Consider the following 19911-nt stretch of genomic DNA (forward strand, 5'->3'; position numbering starts at 1 on the left):
CTCCCCGGGGGGCTGTCACCTCTGTGGTTGCTATGCTGCAAGGTGCTGGAGTGGATGATGTAATCTCCACTAATACTTCTGTACCCCTGCCCCCCTCCACCTACCTCTCTGCACCCCAACTGCCTGCTGTGCCATCTGAATCATAATGGTACAGACGGGCACAAGGATCACAGGGTGCCCCCTAGTGGGACGTCACACCCAATTATGTTTTTCTTCCAAAAGAAAACGGGTAAATTCCAGCCAAAACTTCTCAAACCAAAACGTTTATGTAACACAGGTTTGTGCGACATGAAAGGGGAACTGTACGCAGACCTTTTCACTCGCCAAAAACGACTGCCATCCGATGTCATTACGTTGTAAACCGTCTGGTTCAGGACTCTCGACTCCGCCCCGTTCAGTTCGCAGTGTTTTGTATCATTTTTCCAAATACTCGGACGAAGATGGCGATGTCGTCCAGCAATAGCATTGTCAAGGCGTGAGCTAGATGCTAAAAGTAACATGGCGAATCCACTCTGAAAAAAATGTTTCTAGTGTCAAAAATGTTTTTTGCCAAGAATGTTTTCGATCGAAACAATCCTGCACGTACTGCCCCCATCTGGCCAGGCAAAGAAATGATTTTTTAATAAAGGGCTTATTCTAGTTAACTTTTTTTTGGAAAACCAAAGATAGTACCTTAAAGGGTTGAATATCTAACCTTATTTTTAAAAACCTTTCTTTCTATTGCAATGTTTAGACGGCGTCTTTCTTTGTGTCGGAAAAGTTTTGTTTAGAACATAAAGGTAACCTTCGTCTTCTGCTAGATAATGTGTTTATTTGTATTCCCGCGTACGACTGCTGAGGAAATGAGTTCTCTGTAAAGGTCTTCAAAGTTTGGATATTAATTCATCGCTCTTGACATTTTCATATAAAACATGTCCTGTTTGCTGAGCGTCGTCTCTCATTAATGTAGAACAATTGTGATTCAGCATTTCATAACCGCTCCTTCGTGTTTGCTGTGTCGGGTAAACAGAGCGGGTCTGTGGAGCGCAGTGCTGCGAGCAGAAGCTCAGGACGGGGGAAAACAGAAGAGATTGCTTTTAAAGGTTTCTCCATTCATGGCGTGTTTGTTTCGATAAAAAGCACGGCGGTGCGGCGGACGCTGTGCTCCTCTGTCTTCTGTTTCGATTTAGTCGCTCATTTTCAAACCTGTCTGGGCATCAACGTGTTTAATATTTTGATGGTAGTCCAGCTTCTAAACTGGGTCAGTTTCCCAGCTGAGACTCATAATCGCATCCCATAATATTTACCGTGATGATGAAAAGATGTCTGTGGCTCTCAACCTCACGTACCTCGCTAACTGTAACCATGCTGTGCTCCTCTCAAGCAGCCTGGCCCAGATATCGAATCCTGCGAGCCCTGGATACGGGCCAGTACAACTTGGAGATCTCCCACTCGGAGCTTTCTGATGACTCTCTGTTCGAGTGTCAGGCCACCGAGGCGGCGCTGCGCTCCAGGAGAGCCAAACTCAACGTGCTCAGTAAGTGGATCACAGCTTCTCCAGTCATCACAGCCACACAGAGGAAACTCGGAGAACAAAGATGTTTGTCCTGCAGAATGTGACGCCACACTTCTGCTAACCAACAAGCCTCTGTCTTATGTCCATACATACTCAACAAAAAACATGTCTTCCTCATCAACAGCATATCTCCCTGGAGAGTTCTACCCACAATCTTTGCAATGATGAATAGCTACCTTACTATTTTCCATCTTGTTTTCATTCATACTCTTCATACTTCATCAGCTATTCATCAACTATCAGCCCCTTCTACCTGCCTACCTCCCACCTCCAACCATACGTACCTAATTGATCGAGCTCCTTTCCCACCTTCAGTACCTACGATTCATATGCCGACTGTGCACCAACCAATTTCCATACCTACCTATTGTCTTACTAACCTATCTACCTGCCTGTCTGCTTCCCTTATCTCCTTGTTGATCGTTCTACTTACCTACCTTTCTACATACTCATCTCTCTACCGACTTACCTATCCTGAGTTACCACCCACCCACCAACATATCTCCATACCGCCTTACCGACCTGCCTGTCTGCCTTACCGATCGTTCAACTTACCTACCTTCTCATCTATTCATCTCCCTACCGACTAACCTATCCTGTGTGTGTCCTACCAACCTAGCTCCATACCTACTGCCTATCCCCCTTTCTCCTTGCCTATCTACCTCCTGTACCTACTTACAGTACATACCCATCTGTCTATCCAACTATCTCAATACCTACCCATCTACCTATGACCTGTCCTGCCTATATGACTGCCTATGTACCTGTCTCCTGACCTATCTGCATCCTGTCCTACCCTCCTACATACCGACCCACCTACCTACCGAGACACTAACCTACCTATATTCCTCACATCTCTTTCATTTTATCTTGCTTCTAACACTCAGTTTGACCTCATCCCTTCTCATTAAAAACACCATCCAGCTTTTACATACCTTATACCTTCTGACCTCCTAAACACCTCACTCTCCTTCATCTCTTGTGTCGTTCACGGTGTGTCTTGTCCAGTTCCTCCCGAGGACCCGGTGGTGGAGGGAACCCCGGAGCTGCTGCTGATGGCTGGAACGCCATACAACCTGAGCTGTGTGACCCGCGGAGCCAAGCCTGCAGCCCACATTCAGTGGACCAAGGACGGAGTCCCCGTGGATGGAGCCTACCATGCCACGGTGACTCACACACTCCCACAGACACACACACTCTGCACAGAACACAAAATGCACATTAAAGCATGAAGAGTTTATCGCACTTACAGGAGATCTGCATAATCTGGCTGCCTACTGCTGGATTTGAAGGGCTTATCTCCAAATTCAAGTACAATAGCTGCGCAGGCTGTTCCTCTGAAGAAACCTGAAAGCCTCCGTGTGTTTGTCGGGCTGTTGGGATGATATTTGCCAGAGGAATTACAGTAAACACCGCAGGATTCCTGCATTACAGATTTACATTTCACAGCGCAGCGCGGATGAAAGACAAATGGTGCCAGCACGCGGCCTGTTTGGAGCGATTGCGGCACCTGAACACGGACGCTTTCAGTCATGACGCGTCCTCCTCCCTGTTGACAGATGTTGCTTGTCTATGAAGCCTGCTTTTTCTCATCTTGAAGAGGATAGATTCACACACCAGCACGCTAACTGACTCACAATAGAGGAAGAGTCTGATTGTCTCGGAATCAAAACGAGAGCATTTTTCAGCGATTGTTGGATTCTGCCGCACAAAAGCCTGCGTTATTAACAATGACAGACAAAAAGGCGCTGGATGAACGTGTTGGTGTCGTACATTCTCTCTCACAGGCACCTGTGAAGTCTGAGTTCTGATACAAGCCGGTGGAACACATCACAAGCTTGTCTTGATGTGTCGTGACTACCCAGGAACACGCCTGGAATTTTAACTAGCAAGCTCCAGTTCGTGGTGTGTGGGTTTAAATGTATATTGTAATGAGAGAAATCAGGAACATAAATAAAGTTGCAGGTACAGGCGACACCTTCGCACTTCGCTGCCTTCTGATCACACCTACGTGTCAGACACCGCCAGCTGACACTCACTCTCTCACTCATGCAGAGTCATGCAAGACTTTTTCACTTCAGAGCTTGCGCACGCTTGTGGTGTTGCCGACGATATTGATGCCTGTGAACACACCGACTCTCTGGAATCATTGAATAATCCTGCCATTTCCTGACCAACAGGAAGTGCTGCCAGACAGGAAGCGAGTCACCACCAGGAGCTACCTGCCCATCACGCCGGCTGACACCGACAGCAACAGCAACTTCAGCTGCGTGGCAACCAACCCGGCGGTTCCCATGGGAAAGCGATCGACAGTAACGCTCAACGTTCACCGTACGAAAACCTTTACTCCATCACAGTTAGACTTTACAACACTCATTCAGGCCTGGCTGCTGCCGATATTGCTAACATTTCCATTTGAAGTCCTTATTTTATGACCTTATCGCCAACGATAGGGATCTGTTACTGACTTGTTTCCGAAATGTGTCGCATTCCCTCTCCAGATCCACCGACCGTCACCTTGTCCATCGAGCCTCGCTCAGTTCTGGAGGGCGAGAGAGTCACCTTCACCTGCCAGGCGACTGCTAACCCGCCCATCATGGGCTACAGGTGAGAAGCTAATTCTCTCAACACAAAACTGCTAGTTTTTAATACTTCCGTTTTGAGGTTTTTTGCTTCATTATTTTTACAAAATGATTCATGACTCATTAGCGACTGTTATATTATTTGATATTTGATTTGTTCACGATGCAGTTGTCGTTTTTAATAACGTATTTGGATATTGGTGTAATTTTATAAGCTGTCAGTGTCACTACAGCAGAGAGTGTGAGGTGTATAAACGACAAGGAAACACAGTGGTAGTGAAAATGGATAAGGATATTAATAGCAGGAGGAAGGTGAGGGTGAGGGAGGCCACGCAAGCCGGAGCTAGCCAAGTTAGCACTGACGCTAACCGTAGCAACAGGAAGAAAGGGTGAAGCCAGTTCCAGGAACTAACATTATAGGTTGCCATTTCATCACCTCTATCTCCATAATTTGTCGTGTTTACAGCGTTAGATCATTGTCTTTTTGTGTGTGGTGACATGTTGTGTTTAGCTATTTGCTTTTGTGTATAGAGATTTGTTGTATTGTACTTTTGTCATTATTTTTAATTTAGCCATGTTTAAGAATTTGTCGTGTTGGTTGTTATTTGTATTTAGTTTGGGGGTTTTTCTGGTGGATACTTTGTGTTGATCTGTCTGGTGATTCTTCAGTGCACTTGTTGCTGTGGTTAGAGGTTTTTTTGTCATAATGTTCTATGAAAGTGAAATGTGTTGCTTCATTTGTCCCGGTCCAATATGGGCTTCTGCTGTGATCCAATAAGACCCAATAAGACTCTCTGAGCTGCACTGTTTGTTCCTCCTGCAGCAGTAAAGATGCAGAACCGATCTCTTAATTGCAAAAACGGTTTTCCTTCCGCGGTCCCGGCGCTCTGCTCCGGAGGGGAACGGCTGCAGCTGGTGGGACTGAATCAGAAGGAATCGACGTTTGAACGATCAAACGGCGTTTTAGCTCGACGGAAGGAAACCGCTGCTCCGCTTTAACGCTCTCCATCTCCACTGGAGGGTCTGGGTTTGGGAACTGGGCCAGGTCCTCCGACGCTCGGCGTATTGACTCTCGATTAAAATGTCATCAAACGTGAGATTCACCTTTATGGCCGCCGTCTCTGGCAGGACGCGGAAGCTCCCCTCGGGTTGGGAAACACAAAAGTTTAATCGGCTTCAATTGACTCCTGAGTGTCAGCCATCAAAAAGCCATTTGTCTTGGAGGGTGTGGGGCAGAGGAGCCGCGCTGGGCGGGAGATGAAGTGTCTCCTCTGCTCTGCGTCAGGTGGGCAAAGGGCGGCGTGCTGCTGGAGGGCGCCCGCGAGAGCCTCTTCGTCACCACGGCCGACCACTCCTTCTTCACCGAGCCCGTCTCCTGCCAGGTCTTCAACGCCGTCGGCAGCACCAACGTCAGCATCCTGGTGGACGTCCACTGTGAGTAGAGAGAGTGTTGGTGGAGGTCATGTTTTGGTTTTTTTTCAGTGTGTTTTTTTTGTCTTACATTTTGCCTTTGGATCAGCATATATGTTTTTTTTAATTGTATTGTATTTTGCACCATTTTTCAAAGTAAAAAAGTTGGAGTTAGTGTGGAGTTTTCATCTCCATGAAATGCCTCGTCGCATGACTCTGTTTGTGTCTCAGTCGGTCCCATCCTGGTGGTGGAGCCTCGTCCAGTCACCGTCGACGTAGACTCCGACGTGACCCTCAACTGTAAGTGGTCCGGGAACCCGCCCTTGACCCTCACCTGGACCAAGAAAGGCTCCAGCATGGTGAGCTCTCCAAACATTTGCTCGTCTTCATCCGAAGTTTGTCCTGCCGTTGCTTTATTTTCCTCCTTTGCTCACGTTTCCCTCTCAGTGGAGAGATTTTGCTTTTGGAGGAGGCTCAATTATTCATTGAAATTTAAAAATTCAAGGTTTGTGTTTCACATATTTTGTCGCCCGGGCGGAGAGGGACTGAAGCCTTTGTTTGTTTTGGTTTGACCTCCCAGTGAGAACCCAACTGAAGGTTTTCAACAGCTCTGCTTTGAGTCTCAGACAGAGGACGGAGCGGCCTGACACTGTATTGTCGATACGAAACGGAGATGTTGTCCTCCTCCGGAGCTCTTCCATATGAAGGAGACGGAAGCCCGACCTCATAAATGTTTGCTCAGGTGTAAAGCTGTCGGTTAGCAGCCGGCCTTCGTCTCCGTATCCTCCATCTTTAATTCATGGCCGACAAGTTAAGAAGGGCTCCAGGAAAAACTAATGCAGCCTGGCGGCTGAATCAACATGTTTTATGAATGAAATATGGATCCTCCCGACGCTGCGGCTGGCTCCGCTCTCACGGCTCTGGCGGCGCTCACCTGCTCCTCTGTGTCACAGGTGCTCAGCAACAACAACCAGCTCTACCTGAAGTCAGTGAGTCAGGCTGACGCGGGACAGTACGTGTGCAAAGCCATCGTGCCTCGGATCGGAGTCGGCGAGACGGAAGTCATGCTCACCGTCAACGGTGCCTTTCTTAATGTGTTTTCATTTTACTTTAAGATGACTTTGTTATTCCCCAGACTTTTTGTCTGTTTTTTTCTATAGTTTATTCATATCATTTATCCTGTTTCATTTTTCTTTTTATTTCAAAACTTTTTTTTTTATTTAAGGCATTATTTTAGGACACATCTTAATATATATTTTTGGATTTTGATACAATATTTTTAATTACTATTTTATTTAGGTTTTGGCATTTTTAATTTCACTTCACAACTTTCAGTTGTCTTTTTATTTTAAAGACATATTTAAAATGCTCTTATTTTAAATTATTTCATTCATGTATTATCAATGTTGTTGTTGCTGTTTTCTCTAATACTTTAAATAACCTACTCCAATATTTTTGTATTTTATTTTTACTTTTATTTAAATATGTTACTATTTATTAATATTGTTATTGCGTATTTATACAATTTGAAATTGCACTTTTATTTCTATTATTCCTTGTTAACTATAATAGTTTTTTTTTGTCTTCCATTTTGTCTTTGGATGAGGCTAAATTATTATTTGTTGATTTATTTATTTTTATTTTATTTTTTATTTATATTTCATTTTACTGTTTTTGTATATTTTTTGTTCATTTTTTTCTATTTATATTTTAAATATAATTTTTAAATGGTTGTATTATTTCATAACGCTTAGATTGACTGTTTTTTTTTTTGTTTATATTATTTTATTGGTCGATTTTGTGTACATATATTTTCTTTCGGTTTTTGTTATATAATAGTTATTTATTGTAGTGTACATTCTTATGTATTTTTAATTTATATATTTTTTTCACATTGCTTTTACACAGAGAAAGTCGGACTTTTAAATTCCGACCTCAGAGTCCGACTGAACTTTGATGGTGGTCTCTTCCCTCCTCTGACTCTTCCAGGTCCTCCCATCATCTCCAGCGACCCAGTCCAGTTTGCTGTCCGTGGAGAGCGCGGCGAGATCAAATGCTACATCGCCAGCACTCCTCCGCCCGACAAGATCGTGAGTCCACCACCTCTCTACTCTCAGACCAGTGGAGTCTCTGGCGGGAGCCAAGCTTTGTCACGCTTTCATGAGATTGTGTGAATGGTCTGTTCCTCTGGTGCGAGATGTGAGTCATCAGAAACAGCTGCTGTTGGTGGAAATCAAAGAGAAACACAAGAAGCCCTGGAGAGACGTCTGGATGTTTGATATCGCAGTTTGGCTGAGAAGCGAGTCGTGCCAATGATCTTGGAAGCTGAGGACAATATTTACGTTCTGTTTCAGGGTTTCAGAGTGAGGCGACCAAATCACCTTCAACTGGTTTGCAGCACCTAAATCAAACAAATTTAACAGAGATTCATTTCATATCTATCTATTATTTATTCATTTTTGTCTCATGCCATTTAACTTTTTCAATTCTGTTTTGTTGTCCGAATTGCTATTTATGTTGTTTATATTTTATTTTTACATTTTTATTCTTAATTTTAATCTTAATTTTCTTTCTTCTTTACATGTATTTTTTTTCTTCTGTCTTGCTTTTTTTCATCTGTAGCATTGTTTAATTACATTTATTTTATTTTATTTTTTTATATATTTTTTTTGTTTAGGGTTAAACCCTGACCCTTTATTTTATTTGTATTTTTTTTTGTAATTCCATGATTTTTTTTGTATTCTGTATTTTTTTTTTTTTTTTTTTTACAATTACAAATCACATATTTACTGTCATAAATGATAATATAAATAATATAAAATATATTATTATTTTATTTTATTGTCAAATCAATAACTATAAAGTACTATACTATACTATAGGAAGTACATTTTTTATAACTTTCATTTTATTTCATTTTTATATGATAAATTTAGCTTATTCATTCATTCATTCATTTATTTTTGGTGCCCTGGCTTCTGCCTGAAGAAAATTTGTTGTTGTTTATTTCATCATACAAAAAATGAAATTATGTATATATATATATATATATATATATATATATATATATATATATATATATATATATATATATATGATCACTTGAAATAGAATTAACCAGGACTGAACAGACATAGAAAACACATGGTTCTGTTTCTATATTATTTCTAATCTTCTGTCGATTCAAGGGGCCCAAGCCTTCGCTACTGAAGAGCGAGCTCTTGAACAGACTGGCGGGTCGGCGCGGCAGCAGCGCCCGACCTCGACTGGCTTTCATCGCTTTCCCTCTTTCAGAGCGGCGGAAGATGACGGGACTCAAATTGAAAGTGTGATCACCACCATCTGATCCTCTCTGCTGCTGAAACTCTCACCAAACTGAAACCAAATCAGAGGAAGGGTGTGACGGCCAGATCCTGCGCCAGGGTGAATGAAATGAAGGGAAAATGGAGTGAGAGTAGAGATCTGTAGCTCTCAGCGTCAATTATCCAATTGTGCGGCGCCGACATGACAGAAATCAGAGCTTTTAGGAGGCTGCAGGCCGCGGCGGCGCTGGCAGGGAGCGCGGAGCGTATAATGTGATACGACATCATAGTCTCAGCTTAATGCAGAGACACAAGGACTTATGAAATATGGAGTGCTGGAGTGTGTGTGAGTGCGCTCATCTCCATGTGTAAATCACTTTACACAGTCAGGTTGGGGCTCGGGAACAAAAAGCAAACGCTCCTAATGCAAGTCGCTCATTTTCAGCTCCAAACGTCATTAAAGATTAAATGACTGGATGGAAAAAACAGTTCTCTGGAAGATATTCAGGGCCTCCGACTCGGGGAATCTCACCGGTGGTTAGTTGGGGGACGTTTTTACGGGAGGACTATGCCTTTATTTTCTAGTTGTTACGCTGATGATGAACACTGGAAGCTGTGACTGAGCCTGAGGTCAAAGGTCATCCCCATCTCTGCCTCTGAAGCTCAACTTATGACCTTTATTTTTAGGAGGTTATACTGTTATTTCATTGGTTATTTTTTACCAATTATTTTTTGATAGATTTACTGCATTTAATTGTGGTATATTTAATTTATTTTGTCAATGTAATTTTTGGAAGATACTACTATATATTTGTGTATATTTCAATCTATTGTTTTTTGTAACTGATGTTTATTCTGTTAGAAATTTATATTTTCATTTATTTATAGGGGGATATCGTATTATTTAATTGCTATTTTTCTCCACATTTTTTTATTTATTTATTTATGGGGGTTTTTTTCTGTAAGACATTTTACTTTATAAATGCATTTTTTATATGCTACTGTTTTTATCTACCATATATATTATGTTTTCTATTTTAATTTTTGTGACTGATATTTATTCTTAGTTGTTCAATTTATTCATTTATTTTTTCGGGCGTTATGACGTCATTTAATTGCTATTTTTCAATTAATTTTTTGGATTGTTTTACTGTAAAACAATTTTTTTAGTTCATAATTAAGAATTTTTTGTTGTATGCTACTGTTTTATGTACTATATAATATTTCTCAATATTTCAATTTCCTATTTTAATTTTTGTGACTGATATGTATTCACAGTTGTTGGTAAATGTATCTACAGTAGTTATTAATACACATTTTGGCCAATTTTTCTAAATTAAATTGAGTTCGATCCAGCTCTCAAATCTAGAATCAAAACTTCATTTTGTGAGCGTCTTCTCAGGTTGTGAATTCCTCTTCAAGTTTCCAATCCGTTGCCCTCAGACCAAAACTCCAAACATGATGGTGTGTCTGCCAAAAGTCTAAGTACGAGGGTCGCACCCTGCAGCACCCCCCACTGGAGTCCAAAAACAAAAGCTCAGCTTCATTGTTAATTCGCTCATTTCCACTTGACCCATCGCCACATCTCAGAGCGCCGGGTTAAAGGATGCATTAGTCCGACACGGGCGGCGATGTATTTTTGATATCAGCGTCTTTCATATTTAATATCCTCAAATTTCTCCCTCAGCAGATTTTAAGCAGCGGCTCCAGTGTTTATCGCTGGCGAACACTCGCAGAAGGCTTTTGTTTGTGCGTCTGTGCTGATTTATGTGACTCATTTCTTTCTCAGGATTCTGCATATTTCAGTGGATTGTTTCCACCACGACTCTTGCCAGATTACTAGTGTATTTTTAGCCCCAACTTTTGTGTGGACAGTTTGTCCTCTGTAGGTTCAGCCGTGGAGCTGTTTGAGTCGTGGCGCTTCAGTAGGGGGCGCTACAGTGACTTTTGACTGACTTGCAGGTCTGGGCTTGGAAGGAGAACGTTTGGGAGAAGGAGAAGGGCACCTTGATGGAGAGGTACACCGTGGAGCAGAGCAAGCCGCCGTCCCAAGGTGGCGCCGTCCTCTCCACGCTCACGATCAACAACGTCATGGAGTCTGACTTCCACTCGCCGTACAACTGCACGGCCTGGAACTCCTTCGGCCCGGGGACCATGATCATCACCCTGGAAGAGACGGGTAAGAAGATGATGTTGGTTTTAGCAAACAACCACAGAGAAATGTCTCTTTCTAAAAGTGTGTTGCCCAAAATGTTCCCATCAGGAAGTTTTATTCCCTTCTGCCTTTGATATCACACAACATTGTGGGAGCCTTTCATTGAAATGTGCTATTTGAAGCCTAAATTTCATCCTCAAAAGATTTTTTTCACTTGTTACAACACCGTTCAGAAAACACTCTGAGCGTGTTGCACAAAATGTTCCCAGCAGGAAGTTTTCTTCTCTTCTGCCTTTGATATCACACAACTTTGTGTGGAGTTATTTGATGCCTAAATTTCATCCTCAACAGTTTTTTTTCCCAACGTTTTCCACTTCCACATACCGTAATGTTTTCAAAAAGATGTCCTCAAAACATCCTCCTTATGTTGAACTTCAAATGATCTCTAACAGTTGTACAGGAACATTTTAGTAAATGCTGAACTCTGTTCTAAAAATGTTTTTGTAGCACTAAGTGAAAATGTTTGCTTGAAATCATAGATAGAACATGCAGGGAATATTAGCCGGTGTTGCTGGAATGATCCTGGCTAGCAAGGCTAGCGCATTAGCATTGTGTTTGCCTTCGCGTTGCATCCACGTTGGATTTGTGCACTTTGCCTTTGAATCTGTGTCGTGTTAGCGTCGTGATTTGACCTGCATTCGCTCAGTTGTGTTTATGTTGTGTTGTGCTTCTGTTGAATTGCACTTGTGAGTTTATATTAGCATTTAGCTACTGTACTGTCTGCTTTACTTTATTTTTGCGTTGTATGGACCAATTGTTTGAATTTATTTTGTGTTGTGTTGTACTTGTGTTGCGTTTATGTAGTGTTTACATCGTGTTTGCAAATTGTGTGGTTGTGTACATGCCGTGCTGTGTTTGTATTGTGTGTGCTTAGCATGTGCATGGCGTTGTGAGAGTACAGTGTTCGTGTTTTCTTTGCTTTTGTGTTGCGCTTGCATTGTGTTAGCATGTGCATAGCATTGGATTTTGTGTTGAGTTTCATTTTGTGTATTGTTGACCAAACCGAGTACTACAATATTAATGTCATACTGAACTGCACTATGAGCATCCTACTACTGACACCAGCTGTGTATAAATCCCCCGCACATCTATTCTCGACTGTATTTGTTGTGTTGAACGTGCGTCTGAAGCAGCAGCGGGGGGGCTGCGATCGACCCGACGGACCGTCCAGAGTCCATTCAGAACACTGGGTGCAATTTATTTCCAGCGCTTGTTGTGTCACATTCCATTGGAAAAATGATTCCTTCACGCTCCGTCAGTCAGCGCTGCGTCTCATTCTTTCAGCTGTCGGATCCCGCGAGTGAGAAACAACAGACGTGTTAACGTGAACAGTATTTTCATCCTTATCAACACCAGCAGCCTTTCACAGATTTAATATCAAATTCACAGCAGGATTTGTGACTCAAGCGTGTAGGTTTGCTCCACAATGCGGCAGCAGCCGTCCTTCATCCCCGTTGTGTGCGTTTCAGATATTGTTCCGGTGGGAATTATCGCCGGTGGAACGGTGGGCTCCTCCATCCTGCTGCTGATGATCCTGCTGGCGCTCGCCTTCTTCCTCTACCGCCAACGCAAAGGCAGTAAGTGCAGCGTTTTGGCTGCGGGAGCAAGGCGACTCCGGCTCCTCCACGAGTCTTTCATCTGTCACCTCTGATAGAAACGTCATGCGCCAGCTGTGTAATCCAAATGAGACGCATGAATATTCATGCTGCGGGACGCCCCGCAACATTCCGCCTTTTACTTGTCAAATATATGTTTTTAAGTCAAACACTGATAAATAACTGAAAGCAAATATTGAAATGGCGTTTGAATTATAGATTCATATATATTGTGTAAACAGCCTGCGGAAAGGCAATTTGCATAAATGAACATAAATCAGTGTTTGTAAAACACATGTGGGTCTGAAGAAGTCAAGGAGCGCGGAAGAGGAATCCAGCTCCGTGTGTAAATCCGGAGCAGCGTTCATTCCCACCTGGGAATATGTGCCCCCGAAGGGCCCAGAGGAAACCCTTGCTAGCTCAGGGAGACCGTGTGAAGTCCAGACTGACCGGACCCAGGTTCAACCTAAGGGTTGCCTCAGGCTGGAGTTGAACGTGCAACCTTTTTACTGCACGGTTGCATCACTGACCACTACTCCAGTTTGGAGCGGAGGAAGGTTTTCACTGTAAGGTGTCATCCAGGAGAGACTCAGAGTAGAACCACTGCTCCCCAAGCAAAAACAGTGGCGGTAGCTCAGTGATCTAGGATGGCATCCCAAGGCAGGACACTCTGTCCAGGGAATCATTTTTCTCCTGCTGATAAGTAAAAGGCCATCGCTGAGGAGTGTAGCGGTTTAAAGGTGGCGTCTTGTTGGTATATTTTGTCAGAATTTGAAGGGAAGCTTCGGGTCGTCCTTTCGATGACCGTGTTTCTGGTCTTCTCGCAGGTCGTCGAGGCGTCACTCTCGGCAAGCCAGACATCAAGGTGGAGACGGTGAACAAGGAGACGACGGGCCTTGAGGAGGAAACCACCAACGTGTCCACGGCAACGCGAATGGTCAAGGCCATGTACTCCGTAAGTAGGAGCCGTGAATCTGCACCGAGACCTGGAGGCATTCAAGACTGCGCTCACTCATCAACACGCTGATCTTGTCTCCATTCAAAAAGCTCTTCCTGCTTTTCTTCACCAACATCCTCCACACATCCGTCTCTGTGTCCGTCATTTTCTGAACCATACCAGGAAAACCCAACAGACTGTAGCTGGGCGACGGCCGTTTAGAGTTTTTGGGCTGGGTTTCCCCAAAATGATTGCACCCTCTGTGATTGTGGCCCCTGGGATCTGCTGCCCCTGGTCGACTTGCATGAAAGATCTAGGCACTAAATTCAGAGGTAATCACAAGCTTGCGTCCCAGTTACCATGGGACAGAGCTCCTCGTGGTCTCTAGAAAACCCTGGCACAAACATCGACACCGAAAAGCCTTGCAGTTTTCCTGACACACTGAAGGATGTCTGTGTCATGGTTCGATGGACTCGAGAGACCTATGGACAGCAGAGCCTCCTGAACCCTTTCAAGTGAAGGTTCCAACTCATGAGAACCTCTCCTCCCCCCGAGCTATCGCCAGATATCACAGGGCATGTCTGAAGCCTGTTGGAGCAACAAGAGTTGTTTCCTGGTCTGACATCATCTGCCGGGATCCCAAAAGGAGCTCAAGCCGCGAGGCTACTACTTACCTCATCCACATACCATCTCTCCATCGTCCACCTCTTGGGGATGAAAAACCTGAATCTCTCTTCTCCTCTCTCCTCCCTCTCTTCCTCCTCCGTTGCTTTCTCACCCTCCCTCTTTCCGTCTGTGTGTTTTGTTGTTTGATGGTTTAGTTTCTGCCCTCTGTTTCCCTCTCTCCCTCCACTCAGCCGTTCAAAGACGACATGGACCTGAAGCAGGAGATCAGGAGCGAGAGCGACACCCGGGAGGAGTACGAGCTGAAGGTGAGAGTTCGGACTCGTGCATGTCTCCACGCCCCTCGAACTGCTGTGATACATACTGGAGCACGGACCTGTCTGGTGTCACGAACGCATGATGGGACGCTGCATGAACGGCACCTCCATGGAGCTTTATGACCACTGATCCTTGCATGTTGTCTAGTACCCCTTTCCCTACAGTGAGCATGAGGATCAGCTCTCCTCAGTAAGAAGCATGGTTCGAAGATCGGAGTTTTCTCTGCAGGGTGTCTGAAGTTAATCCCGAGTTTTGGCTGGCAATCTCATAAAGACGTTTGTGATACGGATGTAATAATCACGTTCAGTAGACCAACAAACGTGTCACAATCAAGTAACATCTCGGACCATTTTTGATCGCAGGATCCAACGAACGGATACTACAACGTCCGGGCCACGACCCACGAAGAGGCGCGACCCCAGTCTCGTGCCATCCACTACCAAGGGGAGTTCCGCCCCCCAAATCCAAACACAGGACCAGCCGGCGCCACATCCAGTGGACCCTCTGCGGCCCCCGGAGGTGCAGTTCCACCCAGTGCAGTGCCGGGGTCCAGGGCAGGGTGTTATGACCCGCGTCCGCCCTCAAGGATATCACACTCAACTTACGCCCAGTTCAACACCTTCTCCCGAGCGATGCAGAGCCAACAAGTGGCTCCGAATCCAGCGCTTCCTTCACCTGGAGATTATCCTGGAGACTGTGGCCTTATGGACAGCACCACCCAGCTGGCTTACGACAACTATGGATACCCAGCTCAGTACGCCAGCTACCGCATTGGCTTTGCCCCACCAATAGAAGAAGGACCAGCCTATGAGATGTACCCCACAGGACAGGGTACTGTACAAGGACCTGGGCCTGGACAGCAGAGCCCGGAGTCAGGCCTCGGGAAGTACGGAACGTCCACTCGCTTCTCCTACTCATCGCCACCTTCTGAACATTCCCAGAGACACACACAACGGATGCAGACTCACGTGTAAAGAAGAGCTCACGACAGGCCAGACGGACGTCCACTGCTCCTGTTCAGATCATGACCCAGTATCAGGTCCTGAACGCCACAGAGAAAAGAACAGCATCTTTAAATAGTCAGCAGCAATGTAGTGCAAAATTCATTCATGACCTCATTCGGTTGTAGTTGCAAAGAAAGCAAACGCGAGCGGTACAATCAAAGAGAAGAGCTTCTGCAGTCCTCTTCACGCTCTCCAACCATCTGCCTGCTTCACATCCAGTCGCTGTAAATACGATTCGGAAGAGACTCCGACCTTCTCAGCATTGAAGATGTGAAACCGCAACCTGCAGGAAACCTCAACGTAACGCATCTATCGCAGCATTTGGGCAGCTTTAACAAGAAATATATACCCGGCACTTTTTCCAATCCTTTCTTCTTCTGCGGAATCCAGCCAGTTCAGGACGGCGCTGCCTGAGTGAGCGTCACGGGACGATGAACTCTCTTTTGTAAAGAGCGAACTGCGTGGTTTTGTATCTGAGCGAAAGACGCTTCGTTTTGTATCATCGCTTTGCGCTATATTTAACATTTCACTCAGAGTCTTTGTGACGTGTTTCTTTTTTCATCCAATGAAATTTGTACAAAAAATACCTCCCCTGCCCCCGAGTGTCGAGCTGTATCTGTTTCTCTGGCTTGCACAGTAGAGTAGATCTTTTTCATATTTATACGGAAATGTATGAAAAAAATGGCATTCAAAGGCATTTTATAGTATTTTTATAAAGGTTGGGGCGACGTTGACTTTTTTAAACGTGTACGAGGACTGGATGGTGTTAATCGATGCGGATGTTGATCCCTGGAATTGGAAGTATGTCGGTTTTAACCCAAAAACGATGACGCCAGCGTTCCAAGTTGAGACTAGTCTCCCGACTCAACCGCCTTTTTGGGAAGGACGTGCGGCTACGTTAACTTCTGGAAGCTATTTTCCTTTATGGACAGTGGTACCTGGTTTTCCAAGTCCTTGGTTGGCTCAGTTCCCAGCTTTACCCGGTTAGAATCAACATGTTTCAGGGCGCCTGCCGCTGTCTTTATCGCCTGATGCATCGATGCCCTTCAAGGGTTTTAGGGGTGTGTGTTCTGGAGTGAAGTTCTGAAACAAAAACCCAGGATAATCAGGGGTATACAGGATATTTTTGGATTTGGGTTTTCTCGGAATCGGAACTAACTGTTTGCAAACAGAGGTGCAACTGTCTACAATGCCATGCTCGCTGTTGCTATTGAAATAACTCGATTGCCATGACTTGTGTCCAGTGCTTTGCGGCAGCTCTTCTAGCTCTGAAAAACAAACGTCTTAAAAATCTACCTTATAAACAAAGCACTTTTCCTTTGTGTCCCACAGTCCATTAAAACGTTTTTCACTTTACAGTGGGTTTTCCTCCTACATCTTTAGGAAGACGACCAAATGTTTTGGACAAACCCGAAACCTGGTCAAAACCCCCCTTCAAAGCCCCCATTTTAATCAGCAATAAAGTGACTTTAAAAGTTGAAGAAAGGAAGTGTAGCTGTGCCTCTTCTTCCTGTTAAAATGTCAAACATCCGACTAGTAAACGTAGCCCACGCTAACATATCAGAATGTCGGTATGGAAGGTATTTCTTTGGACTCAAATGGAACCTTGTATAATGAAGTGTGAGCCCCTTTGCGTTCTTTGGTGTGTAATACTGGCTTTTGATATCAGTGTTCTAAATGTTGCTTCTTTGGACTTTTATCATCAAAAAACCGCCGCAGCAGAACATACGTGATGCTATCAAAGCGCCGAGCCTGGCAGTTTAATCCTAAAGTCAATCTGTCGTCCACATCTGATCGTGATGTTGAGATCTGAAACTCCGCGGGGTCAAAGGTCTCAGAGTGTCTGTCAACACCTGAGATGAGAAGAAGCAAAGTTTGGCAGTGAAACCAGAGACTAGAGGGGATTTTGAAAGCTGAATCAGCAGTTTTCTCAAAAGCGAGTCACGGAGTAAAAATGGTCCGATCCAACCCTTTTTTAGGATCATTCCTTGGCTTTATCTTTTTATCGATTTTTGCTCCACGATTCATAAAGCGGCTTTCGTAGCGGCCAAGTCGCAATCCAGCGCCGCTTGAAAACCTTGTCTATGATAGCGACATTCCTCCTCACAAAAACAGCCACAACTTTCCTCCCTCAAACAAAGGCGGCGCTCCAAGGTCACCCTGTGAACCACTAGAACGAGAAACAGACGGAGGAGCTTTTCTATTGAGATCTCAGCCTTGCTACTGAATACGATTACCTCTTTACAAGCTCTTTTACAGCGGCGCCGTGTTTTGCATCTGACTTGCTGTTGTGACCTTCTGTCGGAGGGAGAGCGACCGACTGCACAGAGACGCATCCAGGCCTTCGCCAACTCGCGCACCCTTCAAAGGCGTTTAAAAGAACAAACACGCCGATGCTGCAAAAAGGCAGATGTTTGCCTTTGAAGCTTGAGCATTAGACTTTCAGATCCAGTTTTTCCACGGTATTTTAATCTGATGAAAGTGTCTAGTAGACTTTCATTTGGCGTAATTTATTAACATTTATTAACATTATTATTTATCTCGTACAATGTGTCCAATTTAAAAACTGCTTTTAGTCATTATTCTTTTTTATTTTGTTTTACAAAATATTAGTAAATTTGTCTGATTTTTTAGTGTGTGTTTCTGGAATATTTTTGTCATTTTTTTCTGTTTAATATTACAGATATTGATATATGAAATATATTTTTTCCTCTTAGTATAAAAAAAACGACTATCAAGTACACTATTGTGAAATCAACATTTTCAAAATGTAACAATTATATAGAATATGTAAATCAGTAGGATCTCCCTTTTTTATGTTTTATTTTCATTTTAATTATTATTATTTAAATGCTTTTGAATTTTACTATTCATATTTTTACTTCATCATTCATTCAGTAATATGATTATTCATCTATTATTTCTTTAATTGTCTATTTTTTTAATATCGAAATATTTATTCAACTTAAAAAATACTAAACAATTCAATTGTAGTTCACAGATTTTTCATTATGACCTAAACATTAATATTTTCTTTTGAATTAAATCAATTTTAACCACTATTTTCTGGAATTGTTGGAGGAATCTTTCATTTCTTTTTTACCCTTTCAGAAATGATATCTCTTTTCTTTCATTCTTATCTATATTGCTGTCCACTTCTTTCCTTCATCACTTTCTCTTTCACGTTGAGCCTTCCATACTTTCATCCATTCTGTGTTCTATTTCCGTTTATCTCTCCACGTCTTCGAAGGGAAACGCTTACAATCAACATTAGCAATTCAGCGTTAGCTATTTGCTATTATCATTCGCAGAAACTGTCAGTCGGTCGGCGCTTGCGGAAGGCAATCAGAAAAAAACGTCTCCTTTCTCTCTTCTGACGCGACTGGTGCGGTGGACGGTTCCGTTGAAAAGACTTTTTATTTCATTTTTCTATCATCATGAAAACCATTCTCGCCCTTCAAGTCATGTGAACATTCCTTCTAAATTCTTCTCAAGTGCAAAACTCAAAAATACTTTTGTGCGTGTGTGAAATGAAGCCAGTAAAACTGCGGCGCTCCACTTCTGCTAACTGGAGCAGGAAACAGGCCAGAAACTCCACGCTGTGCTGAGACTCTCGACGTCCGTTCAGACTTTTTTTGGAGTCACAAGACGCAAGTTAAGACAAGAGTTGTTTTTTTTAAAAAAGAGCTAGTGCAGTTGTGTTGAATATGTGCGTAAATGACAGCTTCCTGTGTTGCATCTGTGTGTGTTCGCTGCTTGTAACCAATGGGGAAGGAGGGTCCTCTTGAATTATTAGGTCAGTTGTTTCAAGACTTTTCTCTCACAAACCTTCCTAAATGCAGCTGAGCGCCCCCTCTGTTCAGCCGGTGAAGCCAACGTGCCAAACTATAAACAAACTGAGGTGTCGCGGATGAGACGGACGGTGCGTGTGTGTGTGTTTCGGTGTGTGTGGAGTCGTGAATATATTCCTTATAGTCCGGTACGTTGCTTTCTGACTCGTGTTCCTGTGTGTTGTGGTTCGGTGTCGCGCCGCCGGATCGACCAAAAGAACTGTACAAAACGTCCGAGATATTACTGGATTTTCTGCCTCGTCTGTCTCTTTGTTTTCCCAAAATGTATGTAATATTTTTTCACACAATAACGAAAAAGAAAATAAAATACATCTTTCATAAAACGCTCTCTGGCTCTTTCATGAGGTGTTGTGTGTGAGGCGACATTCGATAGTTTGCGATGTTGACGTTAGCTAGCTCATGATGCTAGCTTGCTTGTCGCGTTGATGTTAACTAGCTTGAGACGTTAGCTAGCCAATGACACTAGCTGGCTTTTGATATTGACTAGCGCAAGATGTTAGCCGGTGACATTACATGGC

The 19911-nt window shown here is 43.6% G+C and overlaps 1 protein-coding gene and 1 long non-coding RNA gene across 5 annotated transcripts in view; one reads left to right on the forward strand and one right to left on the reverse strand.

The window, feature by feature from the left end:
- Positions 1–19707, forward strand: part of kirrel1b (kirre like nephrin family adhesion molecule 1b) — a 64226-nt gene extending 44519 nt beyond the window's left edge. Inside the window, exons 3-15 of one of the 4 annotated variants that reach the window (XM_053884310.1) lie at positions 1364–1516; positions 2564–2721; positions 3736–3886; positions 4057–4162; positions 5423–5571; positions 5779–5906; positions 6501–6627; positions 7537–7637; positions 10812–11028; positions 12534–12641; positions 13487–13614; positions 14418–14528; positions 14901–19707. In XM_053884310.1, coding sequence (XP_053740285.1) covers positions 1364–1516; positions 2564–2721; positions 3736–3886; positions 4057–4162; positions 5423–5571; positions 5779–5906; positions 6501–6627; positions 7537–7637; positions 10812–11028; positions 12534–12641; positions 13487–13614; positions 14418–14528; positions 14901–15512 — 2249 coding nt within the window. In that variant the 3' untranslated portion in view covers positions 15513–19707. The remainder of the gene's footprint in view (positions 1–1363; positions 1517–2563; positions 2722–3735; positions 3887–4056; positions 4163–5422; positions 5572–5778; positions 5907–6500; positions 6628–7536; positions 7638–10811; positions 11029–12533; positions 12642–13486; positions 13615–14417; positions 14529–14900) is intronic. The other 3 variants (XM_053884313.1, XM_053884311.1, XM_053884314.1) reach the window with 3 other exon arrangements.
- On the reverse strand, positions 363–18160 carry LOC128770076 (uncharacterized). The gene is made up of 4 exons (XR_008416457.1): positions 17780–18160; positions 15507–15580; positions 10856–11015; positions 363–5569 (listed from the first exon to the last, which is right to left on the reverse strand). It is a non-coding gene; the product is annotated as an uncharacterized LOC128770076 (long non-coding RNA).
- Positions 19708–19911: the final 204 nt, after the last annotated feature.

The sequence above is a fragment of the Synchiropus splendidus genome, chromosome 13, assembly GCF_027744825.2.
Source record: "Synchiropus splendidus isolate RoL2022-P1 chromosome 13, RoL_Sspl_1.0, whole genome shotgun sequence".
NCBI lineage: Eukaryota > Metazoa > Chordata > Actinopteri > Syngnathiformes > Callionymidae > Synchiropus > Synchiropus splendidus.